Source organism: Schistocerca cancellata, chromosome 8 (genome assembly GCF_023864275.1).
Source record: "Schistocerca cancellata isolate TAMUIC-IGC-003103 chromosome 8, iqSchCanc2.1, whole genome shotgun sequence".
NCBI classification, from domain to species: Eukaryota; Metazoa; Arthropoda; class Insecta; order Orthoptera; family Acrididae; genus Schistocerca; species Schistocerca cancellata.
The window spans coordinates 63,610,131-63,635,606 of NC_064633.1; the positions used below are offsets into that span (position 1 = coordinate 63,610,131).

The 25,476-nt window shown below is 46.5% G+C and overlaps 1 protein-coding gene and 1 non-coding gene across 2 annotated transcripts in view; one reads left to right on the forward strand and one right to left on the reverse strand.

The window, feature by feature from the left end:
* LOC126095242 (myrosinase 1-like) overlaps nt 1-20,406 on the reverse strand; it is a 79,295-nt gene extending 58,889 nt beyond the window's left edge. Inside the window, exons 1-3 of the mRNA XM_049909994.1 lie at nt 20,267-20,406; nt 8,852-8,985; nt 6,961-7,095 (exon numbers count right to left, since the gene is read on the reverse strand). Coding sequence (XP_049765951.1) covers nt 6,961-7,095; nt 8,852-8,985; nt 20,267-20,405 — 408 coding nt within the window. The 5' untranslated portion in view covers nt 20,406. The remainder of the gene's footprint in view (nt 1-6,960; nt 7,096-8,851; nt 8,986-20,266) is intronic.
* Nucleotides 20,407-24,875: 4,469 nt separating this feature from the next.
* Nucleotides 24,876-24,950, forward strand: Trnas-cga (transfer RNA serine (anticodon CGA)). The gene has a single exon. It is a non-coding gene; the product is annotated as a tRNA-Ser (tRNA).
* Nucleotides 24,951-25,476: the final 526 nt, after the last annotated feature.

The window sequence follows — 25,476 nt, forward strand, 5'->3', positions numbered from 1 at the left end:
TGGCAGAAAGCACTTTTTTTTTGTCGAAATAAATGTCTGCGACAACCTGATTACGTTCTTACAACTGGCGCTCTCAATCCCTTTATTTGTTATCCAAATGCCGCACCCACGTGCATAATAATTCGTAACCAGTGAACGTCACAGAGTAAAAATACAGTCACTATAACGTATGATTACTTCTGCCCGTGAATTACGATTGTCATGATTTTAACCATCCCGATTTCCAGATTGTCACTCCATGTATGTTTCTGATTATGGTGCAATAACACGTATTTATAAATCAGGACTACTGGATAGTAGCCATGCCATGTACGTTTTCGATTATGATGTAACATCATTTCTACATATTTACAAAGGGGTCTATCATTTATTTCCTTTCCTGTTCGAAGAAAGAAGAATTATATGGCCTGTTACTTCTACTCTGTAACTACGCTTCCCTAACCCAGTAGGAACGTAATAGATCAGTGAATTTCTCCTAAGGAAACGAAAGCGTTAGTAACAACACACCATTTCAGCATCTACACTCCTGGAAATGGAAAAAAGAACACATTGACACCGGTGTGTCAGACCCACCATACTTGCTCCGGACACTGCGAGAGGGCTGTACAAGCAATGATCACACGCACGGCACAGCGGACACACCAGGAACCGCGGTGTTGGCCGTCGAATGGCGCTAGCTGCGCAGCATTTGTGCACCGCCGCCGTCAGTGTCAGCCAGTTTGCCGTGGCATACGGAGCTCCATCGCAGTCTTTAACACTGGTAGCATGCCGCGACAGCGTGGACGTGAACCGTATGTGCAGTTGACGGACTTTGAGCGAGGGCGTATAGTGGGCATGCGGGAGGCCGGGTGGACGTACCGCCGAATTGCTCAACACGTGGGGCGTGAGGTCTCCACAGTACATCGATGTTGTCGCCAGTGGTCGGCGGAAGGTGCACGTGCCCGTCGACCTGGGACCGGACCGCAGCGACGCACGGATGCACGCCAAGACCGTAGGATCCTACGCAGTGCCGTAGGGGACCGCACCGCCACTTCCCAGCAAATTAGGGACACTGTTGCTCCTGGGGTATCGGCGAGGACCATTCGCAACCGTCTCCATGAAGCTGGGCTACGGTCCCGCACACCGTTAGGCCGTCTTCCGCTCACGCCCCAACATCGTGCAGCCCGCCTCCAGTGGTGTCGCGACAGGCGTGAATGGAGGGACGAATGGAGACGTGTCGTCTTCAGCGATGAGAGTCGCTTCTGCCTTGGTGCCAATGATGGTCGTATGCGTGTTTGGCGCCGTGCAGGTGAGCGCCACAATCAGGACTGCATACGACCGAGGCACACAGGGCCAACACCCGGCATCATGGTGTGGGGAGCGATCTCCTACACTGGCCGTACACCACTGGTGATCGTCGAGGGGACACTGAATAGTGCACGGTACATCCAAACCGTCATCGAACCCATCGTTCTACCATTCCTAGACCGGCAAGGGAACTTGCTGTTCCAACAGGACAATGCACGTCCGCATGTATCCCGTGCCACCCAACGTGCTCTAGAAGGTGTAAGTCAACTACCCTGGCCAGCAAGATCTCCGGATCTGTCCCCCATTGAGCATGTTTGGGACTGGATGAAGCGTCGTCTCACGCGGTCTGCACGTCCAGCACGAACGCTGGTCCAACTGAGGCGCCAGGTGGAAATAGCATGGCAAGCCGTTCCACAGGACTACATCCAGCATCTCTACGATCGTCTCCATGGGAGAATAGCAGCCTGCATTGCTGCGAAAGGTGGATATACACTGTACTAGTGCCGACATTGTGCATGCTCTGTTGCCTGTGTCTATGTGCCTGTGGTTCTGTCAGTGTGATCATGTGATGTATCTGACCCCAGGAATGTGTCAATAAAGTTTCCCCTTCCTGGGACAATGAATTCACGGTGTTCTTATTTCAATTTCCAGGAGTGTATAATAATGCAGTTACATAGCAGCGTATCTCAACAACGCCACAGAAAGTTCCAAAGCCTGGTGCATGCTTTACGGAGAGCAAACATTACCGCTACCAGTATAAATCAGTATCGCGAAGAAAATAAGTATTATACTCAATAAAGAAACTAACCATATATGGTTACAAATTATATATCGCATAAGAAAGGATTAATAATGTATAAGCATCAACGATCCACTGGTAAAATGCCCTCCTTCTTCTGAACTTGATAGACTAGCCTTTAAACATGTTAAATCTCTTCGTATTATGTTTCCAATTCTTCCTTGGTCGTTCTATATTATTCTGCCTGCAGGTTTATAAGCTAATACTAAAATGGGTAGATAAATGTTACCCATTCTCCATATGTATTCATGTTAGATGTTGCAATATATAATTAGACTATATTGCGCTGATTACTTTTTTAGACTTTCGAAAATCGGAAAAAATTAATGAATAAGTTTTTAAACCGACTTTAAACTTATTTTAATTTAGTAATCACGACATCAATTACACAGCCTTATGGCACGCTCTCTGGCGGGAAATCAGGAAAAGATCGGCAACAGAAACTCATTCCATCATACGACACGAGCTGCCAAAACATGATACAAATTTGTGATGTCAAGATTTATGAGGTATGTTGACGGCAAATTGTGATAAATCTTCATTACACTGGGCACATATTCTGCAACTATGGTGTTGAACCCAAACAAAACAAAAAAGACCAGAATCAACGAGTTTCAGCGTGGAAGCCCCTTAGATCATGAGAAACAGCAAGCGAACCTGGTGATTTATTCATATCTGCCGCGATATGGAAAAACTGGCCCTTACAAAAGCATAACTTGCGGCTTCGTCATACAACTCGACGAGCTGTAATTTGGCACTGCTTTATGTAAGACTCATATCTATATCCCGTAAAAATTTCCTCCAACTAGGAGAGGGTCGAGTGATGACCTTATTTAAATTTTGGGCCATTTGAGATGAAATGACGCTATTAGGAATAACTACGTTTTAAAGGTACGCTGTACAAGCCTAGACGCAGAAATTTCGAGAGCTATATTGTGTAAGCGTTTCATTCAGACACCCAAGTAAAGCGTCATATCACTATACTCCAGTTTTTAACAACTCTTGAAAGCCTTTGAAAACGTACGTCGTCGTATTCTTAAGAAATACTGTTTATTCATTATTAATTGAGATAAAAATTGACGGGTAATTAAGGATATAATAGTGTAAAGGGGGCAGTGGTGTGCCACAAGATTTTTTATGCAGGTCAACAGCTTTGCTTGATTTGTATCAGTTATCAGCAACCATAAACGAGTGAAAACTGTCTATCATCTGGTCGCTTGTAGAGGACAGAGTGTCAAATGGGACAAAGCAAACCGCATTCAGTTTCTGCCATAGAACTCTCATAAATCTGAAATTTTGTTGGCTCTTATTGATCACGTAACGTGGAAACTCGTATTCTCAAACTCGTAGGACTGAAAACAGATGAGAAGCTTCCTTAGAAATATCACGTTCATAATATTGTACGGAAACTGAATGCTGCCACCTTCGATACGAGAGTAGTCTCTCGTTTGCTGATTCACGCTTACGGGAAGTTTTTCCTTCTGTAACTGTATGATTGTACCCATGTCAGTTTTCCTATTAAATATGATACATCCTACACATTAACGCAGCTAATTGTTTTCTTATTTTCCATATTACTTGATACCACGGGACGTGAGAAAAATAAATAAAAATACGGGAAAATCGGCGTCTCTTAGCGTAATACAGGATGATTCAAAAAGAATACCACAACTTTAGGAATTTAAAACTCTGCAACGACAAAAGGCAGAGCTAAGCACTATCTGTCGGCGAATTAAGGGAGCTATAAAGTTTCATTTAGTTGTACATTTGTTCGCTTGAGGCGCTGTTGACTAGGCGTCAGCGTCAGGTGATGCTAAGATGGCGACCGCTCAACAGAAAGCTTTTTGTGTTATTGAGTACGGCAGAAGTGAATCGACGACAGTTGTTCAGCGTGGGGCACTGAGAATCCGCGAGAAACAACTCAGTATGAACGTGACTCGCCTAAGGTGAACGTTTTCTGTGCCATTTCAGCCAATAAAGTTTTTGGTCCCTTTTTCTTCGAAGGAGCTACTGTAACTGGACTACAGTATCTGGAGATGTTAGAGAATTGGCTGTTCCCTCAGCTCGAACAAGAAGCACAACAATTCATATTTCAGCAGGATGGAGCGCCACCACATTGGCACTTATCTATCCGTAACTACCTGAACGTCAACTACCCGAGGCGATGGATCGGCCGCCAGGCAGCCCGTGACAGAGCACTTCATCACTGGCCTCCAAGAAGCCCTGATCTTACCCCCTGCGATTTTTTCTTATGCGGGTATGTTAAGGATATGGTGTTTCGGCCACCTCTCCCAGCCACCATTGATGATTTGAAACGAGAAATAACAGCAGCTATCCAAACTGTTACGCCTGATATGCTACAGAGAGTGTGGAACGAGTTGGAGTATCGGGTTGATATTGCTCGAGTGTCTGGAGGGGGCCATATTGAACATCTCTGTACTTGTTTTTGAGTGAAAAAAACCTTTTTAAATACACTTTGTAGTGATGTATAACAGAAGGTTAAATTATGTTTCTTTCATTAAATACACATTTTTGAAGTTGTTGTATTCTTTTTGAATCACCCTGTATATTACTGTATCCAAGGGGCACTGCGGCGTTCCGCAGCACAGCTGTATCTGCAGGGCTGCCTGCTCGCCAGGCGTAAACGGCACAACCAAAACGTGGCACCGGCCAGGCTCACGGCCAAGAGGCGATCGTTTCACGCATTGCTTTGCAGCGGCAGTCACGTGCGCTGAACTAGAGCGTGCCAGTATCCTTCCGCTCATCGGGTATTTAGAGAGCCGAATAGTCCACCAGCAGAAAGTTTTTCTCGCTCTCTCCTCTAGTTACTCGTATAAGGTGTGCCGAAATGAAAAGGAAACTACTGTTATATGTACAGAAATTTTTAAGAACAGTGTTACAGTTACACTTCATGTGGAAACCGTCGGGTTGCTGATGAATCCAATTTCCCACAGTGTCGTGTACTTCCTTGCCACAGATGAACCTCAGACATTTCAGAGATTGATAAGCGAGCAACAGGGGGGGGGGGGGGGTATCGGCGCTGTAAGGTGGATGCTCCAGGAACTCCCATCGGAATTTTTGAAGGAAGTAGAGCTCTTCTTGGCCACATGTGGCCTATCGTTGTCCTGGAGTAGTGATATCTCATTCGAGAGCTTGCCCCTAAGCTTGTTGTTTAACCTCAACAACACGGTGCGATACTGCTCAGCATTAACTTTTGCACCTCGTGGTCGCCAGTGGATGAGTAGACAACCTTCTTCGTCCAAAAAGAAACTAAGCAAATTTTTTCTCGCCTTGGAGGCAGAGTGGGCATTTTTTGAATGAGGAGAGCAGGGGATGCCGCCGTTCCATGCTCATTCGTTTGGCAACATGGTCGAAATGTTTGACACAACGTTTCATCAAATGTCATAGTCTGAGCAACGAAATCCGTTCCTTGTTCGAGGTATATCAACACATGGGCCCGGTAAACATCCACTGTCACAGTCCTTTGATTCTCTGAAAGATGCTAGTGCACCCAATGCGCACAGCCTTTGCCATAACGAAGCTTCTCGTGGTTTATGTGATGCACAGTTCCTTTGCTTGTAGACAGTGCAACAGGAATGTTACGTGTGGTGATCCGACGTTTCGTCAGTTTGAGTTGTTCCACAGCCGAAACTGTGCCACCAGTGGTGACAACGTGTGCCTGTCCAGGGCATGGCGTGTCATCTGTGTTTACAAATCTCGCTTCATAAGGCTGATACCACCGAAATATTGTGCATCATGCGAGATACTACTCTCCGTACACCTCTTTCATCCTGCGATAAATTCGTGAAACATGCTACCCTTCTGAGCGAAGAAATTGGATAACCGCTCTTTATGCTTATCAGGAGGAATCCGTCATGAAATGAACTGCGGAAACAACTCTCCAGAAATGAGGAAATTGCTGCGAAGCAAATGCGCCTAAGCAACTGGGAATACCACCTCGCCATCTCTCTGCAGACAGTCACTCACTGGGATCATATACAACGCTGCTACAGTGAAGGTCTACTTCTCAATTCCGGCATACCTTTTATCAGCGGGTTGTCTGCAAGTTGTACACGAATGTGATCAACTGCTGTACACGGATCTATAAGTGTTTACTTTCTGGACGACCCCTGCAGACCAATGTCCCTCGAATGGACTTAATATATGGGACGAGTAAAGTAATTTTCCTTAGGACTTTGTGATCATTAGTGCAATTGCATATTTTACGTCGATAAGATTATGTAGTCAGAATTGTATTTGCTGATCTTGTAGTGAATGTGCTGAGTTTGTTTCAGCTGTGTCACTTAGTAACTGTGTACCTACCTTCACAATCTGAGGCAATAACTTCTGAACGTAATGCAGAGCATGGTTATGACAGCCACAGGACATATCTTACTTTCTTAATGCAGATCCGATTTTGCTTTAGTGGTAACGTTAATTGTCACTGCCCGGTCCTAAGGTTGCGGAACATGTATTGAAATTCAGAACCACGTCTTATTCGCAGCGACGTAACAGGTTTTGTAGGACACAGCTTCCGTGAAGTAGGTCTAATATGAGAGCAGTGCTCAACTTGCTTTTTGACACTTTGTTTAGAAAGCATTTTCAAGCAAACGAAATATCACTGTCGGAGTCAAAATACTTTGAACAGATAATTTGGTTCATACAAATGACAATTTTGTAATTAATATTAATTAATTTAAACATCGATAAAAATGCCTATATAATTTGAGAGATACTTTGCTTTACTGCACACAAGATCAGGGTACACCCTTCATCTTAAACGTATAATTTTCTGAGGCACGAAATTGTTACAAGTGGAGCCGAATTCCACATGATTGAAAACTACAAAGATTTTGCGTAAGCTGAGGGCTTACCAGAGGCTGGATGTTGTTGGCGAGCAGCAGGTTGATGAGGTTGTTGTAGTAGTCGATGCCGGCCTGGTTGATGTTGTCAAGGTCTCCAGTCGGTAGTATCCGCGGCCATGAGATGGAGAACCGGTACGCGTCGGCCTGCAAGAGAAGTGAGCATCAACTATTTAACAGAGATGGACGCCTCCAATCCACATCTACATCTTACTTCGCAAGGAAAGGTACTTTATGTGCCACTGTCGCTTTCCGCTTTTCCTGCTCCAGTCACGTATGGTTTGCGGAAAGAACGATTACTGGTAGCACTTCTTGCTCGCCAGGGAAACAGTCGAAGACCCTCTTTATAGAGGTGGATCAGAATAGCATGGGTAACATATGGAAATCGTTATCGCAATGAAAGGGATCATCACGGAAACTTGCAGGCAGGCCATACAACTATCGGGCTCAGCATATACTGGCTGCTGACTAGATTACCGACTATGCGAACTAAGGTGATAGTGTGGCGTATCCAATGGCATCCCATTACTACTACGCGAGGTACTGGACCCATTGGAGTTCTTTTCCTTCAGCTATGTAGTGACAGCTCTGGGCACTACATAGTTATGTGGAAATGGTTCAAATGGCTGTGAGCACTATGGGACTCAACATCTTAGGTCATAAGTCCCCGAGAACTTAGAACTACTTAAACCTAACTAACCTAAGGACATCACACACACCCATGCCCGAGGCAGGATTCGAACCTGCTACCGTAGCAGTCCCGCGGCTCCGGACTGCAGCGCCAGAACCGCACGGCCACCGCGGCCGGCAGTTAGGTAGATTTCAGAGTCTTGGGCGATGTCGGGAAGAGTATTTACATACTTTTCTGGCACGACACTCAAATTGCTGTGAGTATCGAGTAAGCAGGTAACGTTTTCCAGACGCTTGCCAAACCCTATGCGTTCCACCAAACTTAGCAGAGTATCTCGCGATTCTTCACTCCAAATCACTAGATTCCAGGCATCGACTTTCCAGTGACGTCGCTCTTTACGGCACCTCAAGCGTCGCTTAGCTTCGACTAAAGAGGTGTGTGGCTTATGAGGAACTGCTCCATCACTGTATGTAATTGTTTTTAACTCCCTACACACAGCCATTGAGCTAGCGGGACTACTGGAAGCACTTATGAACTCACAGGTAGGTCCTTCTGTTGATTTCGTACGATTTTGTGGAACCCCTGTCCACAATGATCGACAGTCGTTGTCCGTCGCTGCATGAGGTCTGCCTGGCGCTGCTTTGGCTGAGGTTGTTTCTTCGAATTTCAGCTTCGCAGTCACATCCGCATCCATCGACTTGGGCAGCACCAGGAGCGTCTGAAATGTCCCTGGTGGTTCTGTTTCTCAGGTGACATCCAGTGACTGGTCCACCTTGGGAATCACTAAGCTCTCCTGACTGGCCCATTCCGCTCTTATTGCTTCTCTACTGACAACACGCTACACCCTACCTCCTTCTATATTGGCGGTCCACATCTTGTGGCATCTAGTGGTCCGATACAAATCACAAAGGGTTGTCCGGATACTTTTGATCAGGTAGTGTTTGGTCAGGAAAGTTGAGTCGCCGCACCAAGAGCAACAGAACTTACTTTTTTCTTTTCTAAGTATTGAAGGATTATGGGGACCATGTTATTCATGTATTTGATACATTTTTACCATATTACAAAGTTACGAGTTGACATGGAACAGGGCTTTAAGAAAATTATAATAGCAAGCTGTGTCACAATGTGGGAAAGAAATGGAAGTGCTAAGGTGACAATGTTCATCAGACTGTCAAAGACAATAAAAAACCAACCGCTAAGAGAATCTACATAACCTTACAACAGCTGCACATCAGGCGGATGAAATCCAGCTGTAGGTGGCCAGCGACTTACCGAGGCGTTCACGAGACACTCCACGTCGTCGGCGTACTTGTGGTACGAGTCGCAGGCCACGTCGCCGTTCTGGCCGTTCCAGCCCCACTCTGGGTGTTCGTGCAGCATGTGGTCCCAGATGCTCTCGCCCTTGCCTGTGGGAACACATCAGGAACACCACTTCAGCACTGTATCAAAAAAAAAAGGTCAACATTGTTACCAAAGGACTACTTTAAACATGTTTTGAAAACATTGTGCCCCCTCATACATGTTTCGGTGACGTTTCATCATTTTTGCTGTGTTTGACTTTATTTTTCTGTCAAACAGTTGTACGTTACATGAAAACTGAACTATGGGAGCAAGCGAAACATTTAGAAAGAACAGAGAAATTAATGATAGAGAAACTGAAGTCCACGTTCGAAATCACCGAGTCCACTCTGCTGTTACTGCTTTTCTGCTGACAACAACCTACTTCCTTTTACACAGGGCTCAGTCACCTTAATGTGATCACGGCCTATGTTCGACGTGAACGTGCAATAATCACTCACCTGACAGGTGGCACCACTAGCACTGGAGGGTACCGGGTGATCAAAAAGTCAGTATAAATTTGAAAACTGAATAAATCACGGAATGATGTAGATAGAGAGGTAGAAGTTGACACACATGCTTGGAAGGACATGGGGTTTTATTAGAACAAAAAAAAAAAAAAAAATACAAAAGTTCAAAAATGTCCGACAGCTGTGACTTCATCTGATCAGAAGAGCAATAATTAGCATAACAAAGTAAGACAAAGCAAAGATGATGTTCTTTACAGGAAATGCTCAATATGTCCACCATCATTCCTCAACAATAGCTGTAGTCGAAGAATAATGTTGTGAACAGCACTGTAAAGCATGTCCGGAGTTATGGTGAGGCATTGGCGTCGGATGTTGTCTTTTAGCACCCCTAGAGATGTCGGTCGATCACGATACACTTGCGACTTCAGGTAACCGCACGGAATGAGGTCTGGGGACCTGGGAGACCAAGCATGACGAAAGTGGCGGCTGAGCACACGATCATCACCAAACGACGCGCGGGAGAGATCTTTCACTCTCCTAGCAATATGGGGTGGAGCGCCATCCTGGATAAACATCGTACGTTCCAGCAGGTGTTTATCAGCCAGGCTGGGGATGATGCGATTCTGTAACATATCGGCGTTCCTCTCACCCGTCACGGTAGAAGCTACTGACGTTTTGCTGTCCAGCGCCATCTGTCGGACATTTTGTGAACTTTGTTTTTTTTTTTTGGGGGGGGGGGGTTCTAATAAAACCCCATGTCATTCCAAGCATGTGTGTCAATTTTTACCTATCTATCTACATTATTTCGTGGTTTATTAAGTTTTCAAATTTATACTGACTTTTTGATCACCCGGTTGTAACATTATGTGATTGTCTTATCATTTTAAATCATTCACTAATCGAGCAGTCGCTCGGCAACAGCTACAGTTAGCAAATAATGTTGCGAGAATGTAAAAGGTGAACGACCTGTGACGTAACTTGTTTATTGTCGAAGCGCCGTCAGAGATGCAGTGAGTTATTGACTTTGAAAACCGCGGCGCGAAAAACGGACAGATGAAGAACACTTTTACACATTTTTTTTGAGGTACGAGATATTCTCGATGAACAGTTACTCATTCTTCTCTTGTCTCCTGTAACTTGTGTCGGACGCGCATGTTTTGCCGCCGTATTATTATTGTTAAAATTAATATTGTTCTAGTGTAAAGTAAATGTGTAATACTAAAAGTGCCTAGCAGTAGATTTATTGTGCGACGTGTATGTGACAACGTCAGAGGAATTGTTTTCATTAAGAGAAGTGCCAGTCAAAACGGCATCCATGTTAAATCCGTCATTGCAGTGTAAGTTTGTCTATTACTTACCATAAATTCAGAGTTAAATGGAACTGGTGTATGGACTATTCATTTATTATAGAATCTATGTCACACTTCTTCATGAAATTATTTAATTTTCTATATGTTTCTGCCAAATAGAGAGTTCACAGTCACGAATTCTTTCGTCGAGTTTGGACGGAAGTTGCATGCGGCGAAATATTTTCTCCGCGCCATATTCTACTGGTAAATGCATGATAAAATAATTATATTTTGAATAGGCATTTACTCTCCTCTGCAATGCAACTTCCGACTGATCAGACGATCCAACAAGAAACAGCCGCACACGGTCGGCGTTCGCAAATATGTTTCCACCGCTGATTATAGCTATATGTTACAGCACAAAAGTAACATATTGTTATAATTAGAGACTACGAACGGGGACATTTATAACTGTATGTTTATGTATACACATTACGTAAACATATCGTTATACGGTATGTAAGGAGTTTTGGGGAGACGTGGTAAACAATGCAGTCGTTGCTGTAATGCCGAAATGGAGCGATTTACCTGAGGTACAAAAGGGCATGATAGTTGGGTCTTGGGCCAAGGGTGGAAGCATTTACGAAATGGCTATGTTTTTAAATTTGGTGGTTAAAGTACAGTGTGATTCTAAAGTCACTATACATTTCAGTGATATAGTAACGGAATATTTGTTTCTTGCAGGTACTACGACAGGATGCTAACGAAAGAAGAACGAATCGCTGTTGTTTCTGCTCGTCTTCGTGGAATGACGTATGAACAGGTGCGGACAGACTTTGCCCGTCGATTCCGGAAAACAGGCCCCACCAGGCTTGCTATCAAGACCCTCGTCAATAAATTCCAGGGTACTGGTAGTGTTGCAGATGACGAACGTCCAGGGAGGCCGGCCATAACGCCAGACACCGTGCAAAGTGTGTAGGATGCGATCACACGTAGCCCTTCCGCATCTACCAGAAAACTTAGTAGGGAGCTTTGTATTCCTCAAACCACTATGTGGACGGTTCTTCGTTACAAGCTCCACAAACGTGCGTACCATATCCAGGTCGTACATAAGCTTGAAGCGGAGGACTACGCAGCCAGACAAGTTATGTGTCATGACCTGCTACAAGCTGTGGAAAATGATAATTTGATGCAAAATGTGTTGTTCAGTGATGAAGCTACATTTCATACATGTGAACAGACACAACTGCAGGGTCTGGGCAGACGAACAACCGAGTGTGCTGTAGGAATGACAATGGGACACAGCAAAAGTGAATGCGTGGTTAGGGATAACGAGATCAACAGTGTATGGGCCCTTTATCTTTGCAGAACAAACCGTTACTGGAACCACATACCTAGATATGTTGGAACACTTTTTGGAGCCCCAGTTGATATCTGATGGGATTATGGATACTGTTGTTTTTCAACAGGATGGTGCACCACCCCATTTTGCCCTCGTTGTTCGGGATTATCTGAATCAAGCATTTCCCGGCAGATGGTTTGGTCGTGCCTCTCTACGGATGTGGGCACCCCGCTCTCCTGACTCGACACCCTTAGACTTTTTTGCATGGGGGTTTATCAAGTCTAAGGTATACCAGGTGAAGATCCGCAACACTGAACACTTAACACAGCGCATTCGAGGCGCAGCTGCTGAGATTACACCAGATAGGCTTGGGCAGGTTTTTCGGTCTACAGTGGAGCGCTGGGGGGATGTGCCTAGACATGCAAGTTGGTCACATTGAAATGTACTGAAATTAAGTCCTATTGCAACAAAATGGTTCAAATGGCTCTGAGCACTATGGGACTTAACATCTATGGTCATCAGTCCCCTAGAACTTAGAACTACTTAAACCTAACTAACCTAAGGACATCACACACATCCATGCCCGAGGCAGGATTCGAACCTGCGGCCGTAGCCTATTGTAACATAAGTTGCAGTGCCATTACATATTAGTTAATAAAATTTGTTTAAGTACAAAATGTACAGTGACTTTAGAATCACCATGTATACCGTACATGGCAAAGCGGCGCTATCCAAAACCGGCGCCACGGCAACTGTGGTTCAACACGGGCTGTAGATGGCAGGGGTGAGCGCCGGCTGCGGAGGTGTGTACGGGCTAACAGACGTGCAACTGTTGAGCAACTGGCCGCTCAGATGAACCAAGGGGCTGGCAACAGTGTCTCCTCAAAAACCGTTCAGCGAACGTTGCTGCACGTGGGCAGCAGACGCCCAGTTCATGAACCTGTGCAGACTACTGTCCAGGGTGGAATTTGCACGCCAATACCGCAACTGGAAGTCCACAGCTGGTCTTTTCAGATGACACATGGCCTTTGTCGTGTTCGGCGTGAAACTTCTGACAGCAAACACCCCTTAACAATCGTCAGAAGGGTCCAGGCCGTAGGAGGGAGCATTGTAGCGTGGGGAACGTTTTAGTGGCATTTCTGGGTGGCCTCATCATTCTGGAAGACTCAATGTATCAACTCAAGGATGCATCTGTCCTTCGGGACTATGTCCATCCATGCATGCTGTTTACTTTTCCACGGCAGGATGGCATCTACCAGCAGGACAATGTAACGTTTCACAAAGCTCGCAGTGCACGTGCGTAGTTCGAAGAGCTCCATCACGACTTTGCCGTATTCTCCTGGCCAGCAAACGGGCGTTTACCTTACTCCCCTGGCTACCAAACTCTCTGGATTGAAAACCAATCGAGAAATTGTGGGATCACCTCGACTGGGCTGTTCGCGTCAAGGATCCTCAACCGAGGAACACGGCATTGGAGTCGGCACGGCTCCACATCGCTGCCGGTACCTCCCAGAGTGTTGTTGACCCTGTTCCTGCACGTGTCACAGCGGTCCTCGCTGCAGAAAGGTGGTTATTCAGGCTTCTGACACGTGGCCACCATAATGTGACTGTATACTCTACTAGCAGGTCCACGTGACATTAGTGGCCATGACCGTCTTACATAGCAACGTCCGGATACGTTTGACCCGATAGCTTAGTTGTTGCTAAAGGGGTGGCCTAGATTAAATGCTGGCATTATAATTTTGACGCTCTATAGCGTCTTTGGATGACGTTTAACAACAATAGTTTTCGTCCTCGGTTTGGCTCTCAAGGCACCATGTAAGTAGGCTGCTGTTTATGTTTTCTTATTGGCAACGTTACGTAGCGCTCTCTGTATGAAAATCACTGGCTGTGCTGTGTGCAGTCTGTGGCTAGTTTGCATTGTTGTCTGCCATTGTAGTGTTGGGCAGCGGCAGCTGGATGTGAACAGCGCGTAGCGTTGCGCAGTTGGAGGTGAGCCGCCAGCAGTGGTGGATATGGGGAGAGAGATGGCGGAGTTTTGAAAGTTTGTAAAAATGGTTGGCATGAACTGCTATATATATTATGATCATTAAGGTAAATACATTGTTTGTTCTCTATTAATATCTTTCATTTGCCAACTATCCCTATCAGTAGTTAGTGCCTTCTGTAGTTTGAATCTTTTATTTAGCTGGCAGTAGTGGCGCTCGCTGTATTGCAGTAGTTCGAGTAATGAAGATTTTTGTGAGGTAAGTGATTTGTGAAAGGTATAGGTTAATGTTAGTCAGGGCCATTCTTTTGTAGGGATTTTTGAAAGTCAGATTGCGTTGCGCTAAAAAATATTGTGTGTCAGTTTAAGCACAGTCTTGTATAATTTGTTCTAAGGGGACGTTTCAACCATAAACAGCCTTTCGAAGCTTCTCCTACCCTGTGTTCAGTTTCCGACACTGTGAAGAGTAAAACACGTAGAGACGGAAAAAATTTAATTGCTATTATTTTTTAATATTAGCAATCTTTTATGAAAGGTTGGTAACTAAGAATTCACATATGCAATGAAAAATGGATTTTTGCGCAATTTACAACTTGAAAGAAGAACAAGACGTTCATAAAATCGTGAATTTGTGAGAGATGTGTTAATTAGCATTTACTTGATGAATTTTACATTTAAATGACGTTGGCATTTCAACTGAACGAAAAAAGAAAAAAATGACCGAAAGAAGATTCGATCCAGAGGTTACTAGTCTAAAGAGCTTCCGATTTTTTTTCATCTTCACGGAAATGCTCGTGGAACATTCACCTTTGTTTAAAAATTTGATTCGTCGGGCATCGACCTGAGACCCCCCAAAGACAAGCAAGCTGTCTACTGCAGAGCCACATTCCTTTTCGAAAAATTTACGTTATTAAATGTGCTCGGAAAACTTCAAAGTAGATTTTCCCGAGAATTTTTGAGATTTGCATCGAACAGCTTTGGGCAACTGATGTCTCACGTGCCATAAATGTAAAAACAAAATTACTGAAATCGGGTTAGCGTGTCGTCTCCTTGTAAGCCTGTAACAGTAACTGTGAAATACCCCTATGTACACATACCAGGTGCCTAGAAACAGTTCCTGGCCAAGCGACTCTGTGGTGTGGTGCTTGGATGACGTTTCCTTACAGGGGTTCATATCCTCCCTTTGTTCTTCTGCATATCCTCTACATGCTCCAGAAGTCTGTCAATATAGTTTTGTTACATCTGCATCTACGTAGATACTGGCGGAGGGTACCCGGTACCACTGTCATTTCCCTCCTCTTCCACTCGCAAATACAGCGAGGGAAAGGCGAGTGCCTATATGCACCCGTATGGCCCTAATTTCTCGTATCTTATCTTCGTGGTCCTTACGTGCGATGTACACTACCTGATCAAAAGTATCCGGACACCTGGCTGAAAATAACGTACAATTTCGTGGCGCCCTCCATCGGTAATGCTGGGTGTTGGCCCACCCTTGGCCTTGATGACAGCTTCCATTCTCGCAGTCATACGTTCAATCAGGTGCTGGAAGGTTTCTTGGGGAATGGCAGCCCATTCTTCACGGACTGCTAGACTGAGGAGAGGTATCGATGTCGGTCGGTGAGGCCTGGCACGAAGTCGGCGTTCCAAAATATCCCAAAGACGTTTTATAGGATTCAGGTCAGGGCTCTGTGCAGGACAGTCCATTACAGGGATGTTACGGTCGTGTAATCGCTCCGCCATAGGTCGTGCATTATGAATCGATCGTGTTGAAAGATGCAATCGCCATTCTTGAATTCCTCTTCAACAGTGGGAAGCAAGAAGGTACTCATAACATCAGTATAGGCCTGTGCTGTGATAGTGCAACGCGAAACAACAAGGGATGCAAGATCCCTCCATGAAAAACACGACCACACCATAACACCACCACCTCTGAATTCTACTTTGGCGCTACACACGCTGGCAAATGACGTTCACCAGGCATTCGCCACACCCACACCCTGCCATCAGATAGTCACATTGTGTACCGTCATTCGTCACTCCACACAACGTTGTTCGACTGTTCAATCGTCTAATGTTTACGCTCCTTACACCAAGCGAGGCGTCGTTTGGCATTTACCGGCGTGATGTGTGACTTATGAGCAGCCGCTCGACCATGATATCCAAGTTTTCTCATCTTCCGCCTAACTGTCATAGTACTTGCAGTGGATCCTGATGCAGTTTGGAATTCCTGTGTGATGGTCTGGATAGATGTCTGCCTATTACACATTACGACCCTCTTCAACTGTCGGCGGTCTCTCTCAGTCAACAGACGAGGTCGGCCTGTACGCTTTTGTGCTGTACGTGTCTCTTCGCGTTTCCACTTCACTATCACATCGAGAACAGTGGACCTAGGGATGTTTAGGAGTCTGGAAATCTCGCGTACAGACGGAGCGCCCCATTCTGCTCTCTCACGATGTCTAATGACTACTCAGGTCGCCGATATGGAGTACCTGGCAGTAGGTTGCTGAACAATGCACCTAATATGTTTTTGGGGGATCTCCGGATAAAAAAATGGTTCAAATGGCTCTGAGCACTATGGGACTTAACATCTGAGGTCATCAGTTCCCTAGAACTTAAAACTACTTAAACCTAACTAACCGAAGGACATCATACACATCCATGCCCGAGGCAGGATTCGAACCTGCGACCGTAGCGGTCACGTTGTTCCAGACTGAAGCGCCTAGAACCGTTTGGCCACACCGGCCGGCTTGGTCTCCGGACACTTTTGATCACATGGTATATGTTGCCGGCAATGGAAGTGTTCGGCAGTCAGCTTCAAATGCTGGTTCTCTAAATTTTCTTAATAGTGTTTCCCGAAAAGAACGCCGCCATCTTCCCTCGAGGGTCTTCCATTTGAGTTCCCGAAGCATCCCCGCGACACTTACATTTTGTTCGAACCTACCGCTAACAAGTCTAACAGCCCGCCTCTGAATTGCTTCGATGTCTTCCTTCAATCCGACCTGGTATGGATCCCGAAAACTCGTTCAGTACTCAAGAATAGGTCGCACCAGCGACTTATATGCGGTCTCCTTTACAGGTGAACCACTCTTTCCTGAAATTCTCTCAATAACCGAACATTAAACGGCTTTACTGTGTCAAGCTGGACACTGGTAATACGGTACCCGAACATTACAATTTGATCTTCGTACTCATCCACATTAACTTACATTTTTCCGCATTTAGGGCTAGCTGCCATTCATCACACCAACACATCACACCAATTTCGTCAAAGTCGTCTTGTATCCTCCTACAGTCATCTTACCTTACACCACGGCATGATCAGCAAACAACTGCAGACTGCTGCCTACCCTGTCCGACAAATCATTTATGTATAGAGAGAACAACAGCGATGCTGTCACACTTCCCTGGGCACTTCTGACGATACCCTTGTCTCTGATGAACACTCGCCGTCGAGGACAACATACTGTGCTCAATAAGTTAAGAAGTCCTCGAGCCACTCAAATATCTGTGAACTTATTCCATATGCTCGTGCCTTCGCTAACAGCCTTAGATGGGCTGTCGTGTCATATGCTTTTCGGAAATCTAGAAATATGGAATCTGCCTGTTGCTCTTCATCCGTATATCATATGAGAAAAGGGCAAATTGAGTTTGCACGAGCGATGCTTTCTAAAACCTTGCTGATTCGCGGACATAAGCTGCTTAGCCTCAAGAAAGTTTATTATATTCGAATTGAGAATGTATTCAAGGACTCTGCAGCTAACAGAAGTCAGGGATACTGGTCTGTAGTTTTGCGGGTCCGTTCTTTTACATTTCTTATTTAATGGAGTCACCTGCGCTGTTTTCCAGTTGCTTGGACCTTTGTGCTGGTTGAGAGATTCACGATAAATGCAAGCTAAGCAAGGGGCCAATGCCGTAGAGTAATCTTTATAAAAACAAACCGGTATTCCATCTGGACCCGGTGATTTATTTGTTTTCAAATCATTAAGTTGATTCTCTACGTGAGGTATGCTTATTTTTATGTCATCCATACAGGAGTCTGTCCAATGGTCAAATGACGGTATGTTTGTACAATTCTCCTGCTCGAACGATTTCTTGAACGAGAAGTTTAAAACTTCGCCTTTCGTTTTGCAACTGCCGCACCAAACTGGTCAGCAAGGGACTGAATGGAAGCCTCACACTCGCTTAGCGATTTTACGTACGACCAGAATTTTCTCGTGTTATCTGCCAGATCTTTTGCTAAGGCGTGACGGTGGTAGTTGTCGTATGCTTCGCGCATAGATCTTTTCACAGACGCACCAACCTTCGCTTGTCGTCGTTTGTGTGTCCCCTTTTGAACGTAGAGTGCAACAGCCTTTGCTTCATCAGTATCTCCCGAATTTCGTTATTAAACCATGGAGGGTATTTTCCATCCTCTGTCCACTTACTAGGAACATAATTCTCCAGACCACGATTTACAATCTGCTTAAAATTTGCCCCTAATGCCTCTATGTCCATTTTCCTGGAACTAAGAGATGTCAATTCACTGTATAAGTAAGATGCTAACAACTGCTTATATCTTATTTCTAGCAGAAACACTCTCCTGGCCTTCTTGACTTATATATTAACTTTCGCAATCACAGTTGCTGTAATGACATCATGATCGCTAATCCCTCTCCTCTCCCCCGTTTCAAGGTCCTGCCTATTTGTAGCTACAAGGTCTAAGATATTTCCATTGCGTGTGGGCTGCCGAGACAGCTGCTGAAAAAAGTTTTCAGAAAACATATTCAAAAGTATTTCGCGTGACCGTCTGCCTGTACCCACCGCAATGAATCGATAGACATCCCAGTCTATACTCGGCAGGTTAAAGTCGCCTCAGACGCTTCAGTCTGGAACGGGGCGACCACTACGGTCGCAGGTTCGAATCCTTCCTCGGGCATGGATGTGTGTGACGTCCTTAGGTTAGTTAGGTTTAAGTAGTTTTAAGTTATAGGGGACTGATGACTTCAGATGTTAAGTCCCATAGTGCTCAGAGCCATTTGAACCATTTTTGAAAAGTCACCTCCAACTAGTAGGGTATTTTCGCGCTACTGGTCGTAGACTTCCGTTGAATGACTGTTACAGCAGAATCGGGTGGCCGGTAAGAACATCCAAAATTAACTTAGTTTCAGCTACACCTGTTATACGCGACCAGACGACTTCACTGTCACGCTCAACAACTTCGACATCAATAGAGACAATATTTTTGTTAACTGCAATGAAAACTCCCACTCCTACAGCCTTTAATCTGTCTTTCCGATATGCGTTTCGTGACCCGCTAAATATCTCAGAGCTCTGCTCTTCGGTTTTCAGCCAGCTCTCAGTCCCAAGTGTAAAGGATGAGCCAGACAACAGGGGATTTTACTTTATTATATGAGCACCCAAATGGTAACTTCATTTTTCCATTGCGGCCAAGCCACGGCCGGCAGTGTTAGCTACCTGTAAATTCTTTCGTCCCACGGTTTAGCAACAGGAAGTCAGCACCGATGAAGGGCACCTTGTTCACGCGCCTCTCTCGTGTGCTGACGAGGTAACGCCGCCCCAGACGTAGCTTAGCAGGCAACGCTCTGGAAAGTTCCATGCCGCCCGCACGGTTTTCTCGGTCCTGACCAATCAGGGCGGAGGAGGCCGCGTGGTGCGTCGAATATACCCGGCCGCCCGTCGCCGGGCTCGCTCTCTTGTATTCTTGCTCACCCGCGATTCGGATGCGCGCCCTGTAGCATCGAACATCTCCCGCTTCTCCCGGTGCTGCGGCGCTGTGGACTTAGTTTTGGCAGACAACAACTTTCGGTAGCTTCGCGAACAATGTTCGCCAAATTCTAAGCTCTGGCTCACCCTCACCTCCCTAGGCCTATGTAGCCCCTTTCAACATGCTTTAGCCAATAAATGGCCTTTCTCTAAAATTAACCCTAATCATTCCATAACGCCCACCGCCTGCCTATACGCCCATCTTGTACACAAGAATAATTAGAGGGCGAGAACTTTCCTCGAGGGCGGTAAATTCGGGAACTTTATTACGATTACTTCGACAGTTTACTGAAAAAATTGTGACAGTCGAAGTGTCTGTATTCCTAATACTGCGGGAGTTATGGCGTACAGACAGCAATACTAGAATTCGTTTCAGTACAGAATACGCGTGCCTTACTCTGCCATTACGTTCATAGCCCACCCCATCATCGGTGCTGTGTGTGTGTTCATTACGATCAGCTACGTGCGACCAAGGAGCCTGGGAGCTGCAGTACGCACCATCCTCGTTCCAGGCGCCCTCCACTTGGTAGGCCGCGGTGGCGTAGCCCAGCATGAAGCCGTCTGGGAAGCGGTTGTTGATCTCCTGTGCGGAGGCCGAAGCCGCCGCCAGCACCACCAACAAGCACAGCGACAACATCTCGGCCGGCGCCATTGTTCCGGTTTGTCGCCAGTTGTGCTCTTATACTGGTGCAGGTGTCCGTATCACCGCTCTCCATCTAATCTCCGTGTGAATATCTCGAGCGCAGACCGCTGCTTACACCAGAACTTTCGAGTATGTTTTCATCTTTCGACCGTTGATCACCGAAAATTTTCCGCTACGTGACCCCGCTGACAGCAGGGTAATTTGAACGAGTCCTGTTTATACGCAGGTGGCCTGTTATTCCCCAGCGATGGTAAACACTTTTCCCGGCGACCTCTCTTATCGCGTTGCTATCTGAACACCGTACTCTTATCAGAATTTCTCCGTTCATCAACCGGCATAGAACGTGACTCACCATCAACCCACCCATGATGAACTTTCTTTGGAAGCAAATATCGTCGACAAACAGCTCGTGGCACGTAGCAGAAAGGAGAAAGGGAGGAATATTACGGTTTTCCTTCAGGTCATTAGAGACAGGATGAGAAGATGAGGATGGGGAAGATCGACCATGCCCTCACAAAGAAACCGCCCGATTTAAACGAATCACGAGCAACCTCAATCTGATCCGCTTTGCTCCCGAATATCAGTCCATTGCGCCACCTCGCTCTGCCATTCTGTAGTAAGATCTGCCTATAGTCCGCCGGCTTAGCTGTGTGGTAACGTGCTCGCCTTACATACAAGCGGCCGCGGGTTCGATTCTCGGCCGGGTTGGAGATTTTCTCCGCTCGATGACTGAATGCTGTGTTGTTTTCATCATTATTTCATCACATCATCGGCGCGCAAGTCGCCCAATATAGCGTAGACTGCAATAAGACTCGCCCTTGGCGGCCCAACTTCCCCGATGGGGCCTCCCAGCCAACGATGCCATACAGTCATTCCATTTTTTTCCTGCCCATAGTCTTAGATAGTAGTGACGTATGTAAGACTTAAAATTTAAAATACTTCTAATTATGGCTAGAAACTCAAAATATGGCAGGAACATAATTCATTATGCAGCCCATCATACAGAAATGGAACTAAAAATCTGAAATTTTAGGCCTAACACATATGTAGAAAAAATTTCTATTCATAGTCTATAATTAAAACTCTGTGTTTTAACCCCCTATATACAAGGGTTTCTAGAATCAGTATTTTACATACTTTGTTCGTAGATGGTAACATTTGTATCTTTCAGAAAGTGCAGGAGTGGCCTGTATTTAAAGAAAGATTGTAATTTGTCCGTCATGGTTTAACGGCACATATTAATATCGCCGAACGAAACTTGACACAGATTAAATTGGGTTGTGTGCTGCACTGACACTACTTAATTTAGGGATGTTGTGCGTGAGCTGTGGAGAAATGTCGATTACGGGTTCCTGACGTGCTCAGGTTCTCGGGCGATGGAGTGCTTCACAGTTTTTAGGGCAGTGTTTTTCCGACAGCCGTTACTCGTGATTATAGGCTGCTGCGACACGAAAGTGGGCGAGGGGATGAAATAAAATTACTAAAGTTTTCCCAGCTGTTGTGCCGTGGTCTTCTGGGATCTGGTAGATGACCAAATGTTTCCTCCCCGTCTGCAGAGAGAATCATCGTCGTGGGTGGGGGGAGGGGTGTGTGTGAGGAGGTCGATGTTGGCGCGGAGCGCACGGCGGCACACAACGGCTGACGGTAAAGTATTCTGTCGGATACCGGGCAGCGTAACATCACATGAGTGACGAATGCGGGCGCTGTTCGACCGCTGATGGTTGTTGTTGTCAATGTCCTTGTCACCCCATTGCTGAAGGCCTGTGCATTTCTTCAGAGCCCGAAGTACTTTTAACCTTTCCAGCTCTGATACTTTGCATTTTACGAGAAGTGGAAGAACTGTTACCTTGCACACCGCTACACCTGAGGTGCCTGCTGTTATAAGTGGCTGTTTGCGGCTGCCAAGACCTGCGTCATGCATTTCTGCCGGCGACTCACTGTTCACCCTGAGCAACGGCTTTATCTCGACGGCGAACCTCTTGCTGCGGTGGAGACGCATCGGTTTTTGGGATTGGTTTTCGACGCCCGGTTGACTTGGCTGCCTCATATGCGGCAGCTTAAACATACGTGCTGGCGGCATCTTAGCGCTCCTCGTTGCTCGAGTCACACCAGCTGGGGTGCCGATCGGTCTACCCTTCTACGGCTGTACCAGGCGTTTATTCAGCCCCGTCTAGGTTTGGGAGCCTGGCTTACTGTTCGGCATCCCCTTCTGCATTGAGGTTGCTGGACCCCCAATCCTTCACAGTGGGATCCGACTCGCCACTGGAGCTTTCCGGTCAAGCCCTGTCAACAGCATACTTGTGGAGGCAGGTGCCCCCCCCCCCCCCACCCATTGCGGTTCCGGCGCCAACGATTACTGGCCGCTTATGCTACACACGTTTGTAGCTTGCCTGGGCATCCCAATTATCGTCTCCTGTTCCCTCAGTCCGTCGTCCATCTTCCGGAATGGCGGCCCAGGTCAGGGTGTACGATCGCGGTTCGCATCAGAGCTCTTCTCTCTGGCCTTGATGTTTTCCGTCTTCCACCGCTTTTCCGGGCCCCCTCCGTATACCCCCGTGGTGTGTGCCCCGCCCATGCCTTTGGCTCGATTTGGCACAGGGCCCGAAGGACTCAGTCCCTCCTGAGGCCCTCCGCCGCCGCTTTCTTTCAATCCTTGCTGGGTTTCAAGGCCCTGTCGTTGTATATACTGACGGTTCGATGGTTGCTCTGGTTATGCTCTTACTCTAGGGGATCATTATGAACAACACTGATTGCCGGATGGCTGCAGTGTTTTCACTGCCGAGCTGGTCGCCATCTCTCGCGCCCTAGAGTATATCCGCTCCTACTCAGGTGAGTCCTTCGTTATCTGTAGTGACTCCCTGAGCGGTTTACCAGCTCTCGACCAGTGTTTCCCTCGCTCTCGTCTGGTGATGGCTATCCAGGAGTCCCTCCATCCTCTTGCCCGTTGCGGCCGCTCTGTGGTCTTTGTGTGGACCCCGGGTCATGTCGGCATCCCGGGAAATGAACGTGTTGACACGCTGGTCAAACAGGCTGTCGGTGCTCCAACCTTGGAGATATACCTTTCGGAGAGTGACCTCAGATCAGTTTTGCGGCAGAGGGTATTTCGCACCTGAGGTGAAGAATGGCGCACCCTTCCTTCACCCAACAAACTTCGGGCCATCAAGGAGGCTACTGGTGCGTGGCGCAAGGACTCTGTTGTCCTCTGCCGTCCACGCATTGGCCACAGCTGGATAACACACACCTATTTATTGCGCTGCGAGGACCCACCTTTATGTCGCTGCGGGTCAGCTTTGACGGTGGTCCACATCGTGTTGGACTGGCCGCTTCTAACTCCGCTCAGGCAGACGTTTGCGCTGCCTGATACGCTTCCTGCGCTTTTATCGGATGACGTTGCGGTGGCAGATTTAGTTTTGAGTTTTATTCGTACAGGGGGTTTTTATCGGTTGATTTAAGTGTTTGTCCTTTATTTGTGTTGAGTCTGGCCGCTCGCCTACGATTTTAGACAGGGGTTTTTAGTGCATTTCTTTGTGTTTGGCTTGTCCTTTTTTGTTTCGATAGTCGGTCAACCACTGCCACACTCCGTGTGATTTTAATTCCTTTTGTCTGGTCTCTGTCTGTCTCTTTCTTGTCCTGTGTCATTGTTTGTTCTTATTCTCTGTGGGTGTTTAAAGTTCGTGGTAAAAGGGACCGATGGTCCTAGTAGTCTGGTCCCTTCAATCCCACAAACCTTAACCTTTAAGTGGTATTCGAGACGTTTTCGTGGATCATTCGTACCTTTCTACGTTGGCTCCTGCAACTGCAGTAAGGATATCAGCGGAAAAACGGCGACCTGCGGTAGAGTCGACGAAAGAAGGCCTCTGACAGCTGTCCGGCTTGTTGCCAGCTTTCAACAGCGAAGTGTAAACTGCTGCAGGCGAAAACAGTAGTCGACTACAGAACTGCGTTGCCATAGAGACATGTACGCAATTGCGTTACGTGCTTAGTTGCGGTAGGCACGCGAAGCATCCGCTCCAAGTCCGCTGTAATTGTCAGGGATTTTCTGTCGCCGGGTCTACTATGGGCGAAGTGAGTAATGGAAGCTGAGCGCTAGTCGCTGTGGATGAGAAACTAAAGGCCAAAAGAGAACAGTTGGGAAAGCGAAGGGAGACGGATGAAGTCGAAGTTACAACTTAGACTCATTTCTGAATAGCACCGCTAAATCCTCTTACGCCTCGACTAGCATAACTTTGTTACTAATAAAACTTCCTGGCAGATTAAAACTGTGTGCCCGACCGAGACTCGAACTCGGGGCCTTTGCCTTTCGCGGGAAAGTGCTCTACCAACTGAGCTACCGAAGCACGACTCACGCCCGGTACTCACAGCTTTACTTCTGCCAGTACCTCGTCTCCTACCTTCCAAACTTTACAGAAGGTAGGAGACGAGGTACTGGCAGAAGTAAAGCTGTGAGTACCGGGCGTGAGTCGTGGTTCGGTAGCTCAGTTGGTAGAGCACTTGCCCGCGAAAGGCAAAGGTCCCGAGTTCGAGTCTCGGTCGGGCACACAGTTTTAATCTGCCAGGAAGTTTCACATCAGTGCACACTCCGCTGCAGAGTGAAAATCTCATTTTGTTACTAATGTTTCAGCGAGTTGAGTGATAAGCGTCAGCCGGCCGATGTGGCCGAGCGGTTCTAGGCGCTTCAGTCCGGAACAACGGCCGGCCGTTGTGGCCCAGCGGTTCTAGACGCTTCAGTCCGGAACCGCGCTGCTGCTACGGTCGCAGGTTCGAATCCTGCCTCGGGCATGGATGTGTGTGATGTGCTTAGGTTAGTTAGGTTTAAGTAGTTCTAAGTCTAGTGGACTAATGACCTCAAATGTTAAGTCCCATAGTGCTCAGAGCCATTTGAACCATGTTTGAAGTGATAAGCGTCAGCTGCCACTCAGTCGTAGCACTTGATAACCACCGCTTCGGTTTTGCGCCTTACCTTCGTAGTGCAGTCTTTAAAAGGTGTTTTTGAGGAAACCATTGGGTTAATAAATTCGTTAATTATCATATTATACTTGCATTGTACTGCTTGATAATGATCAGG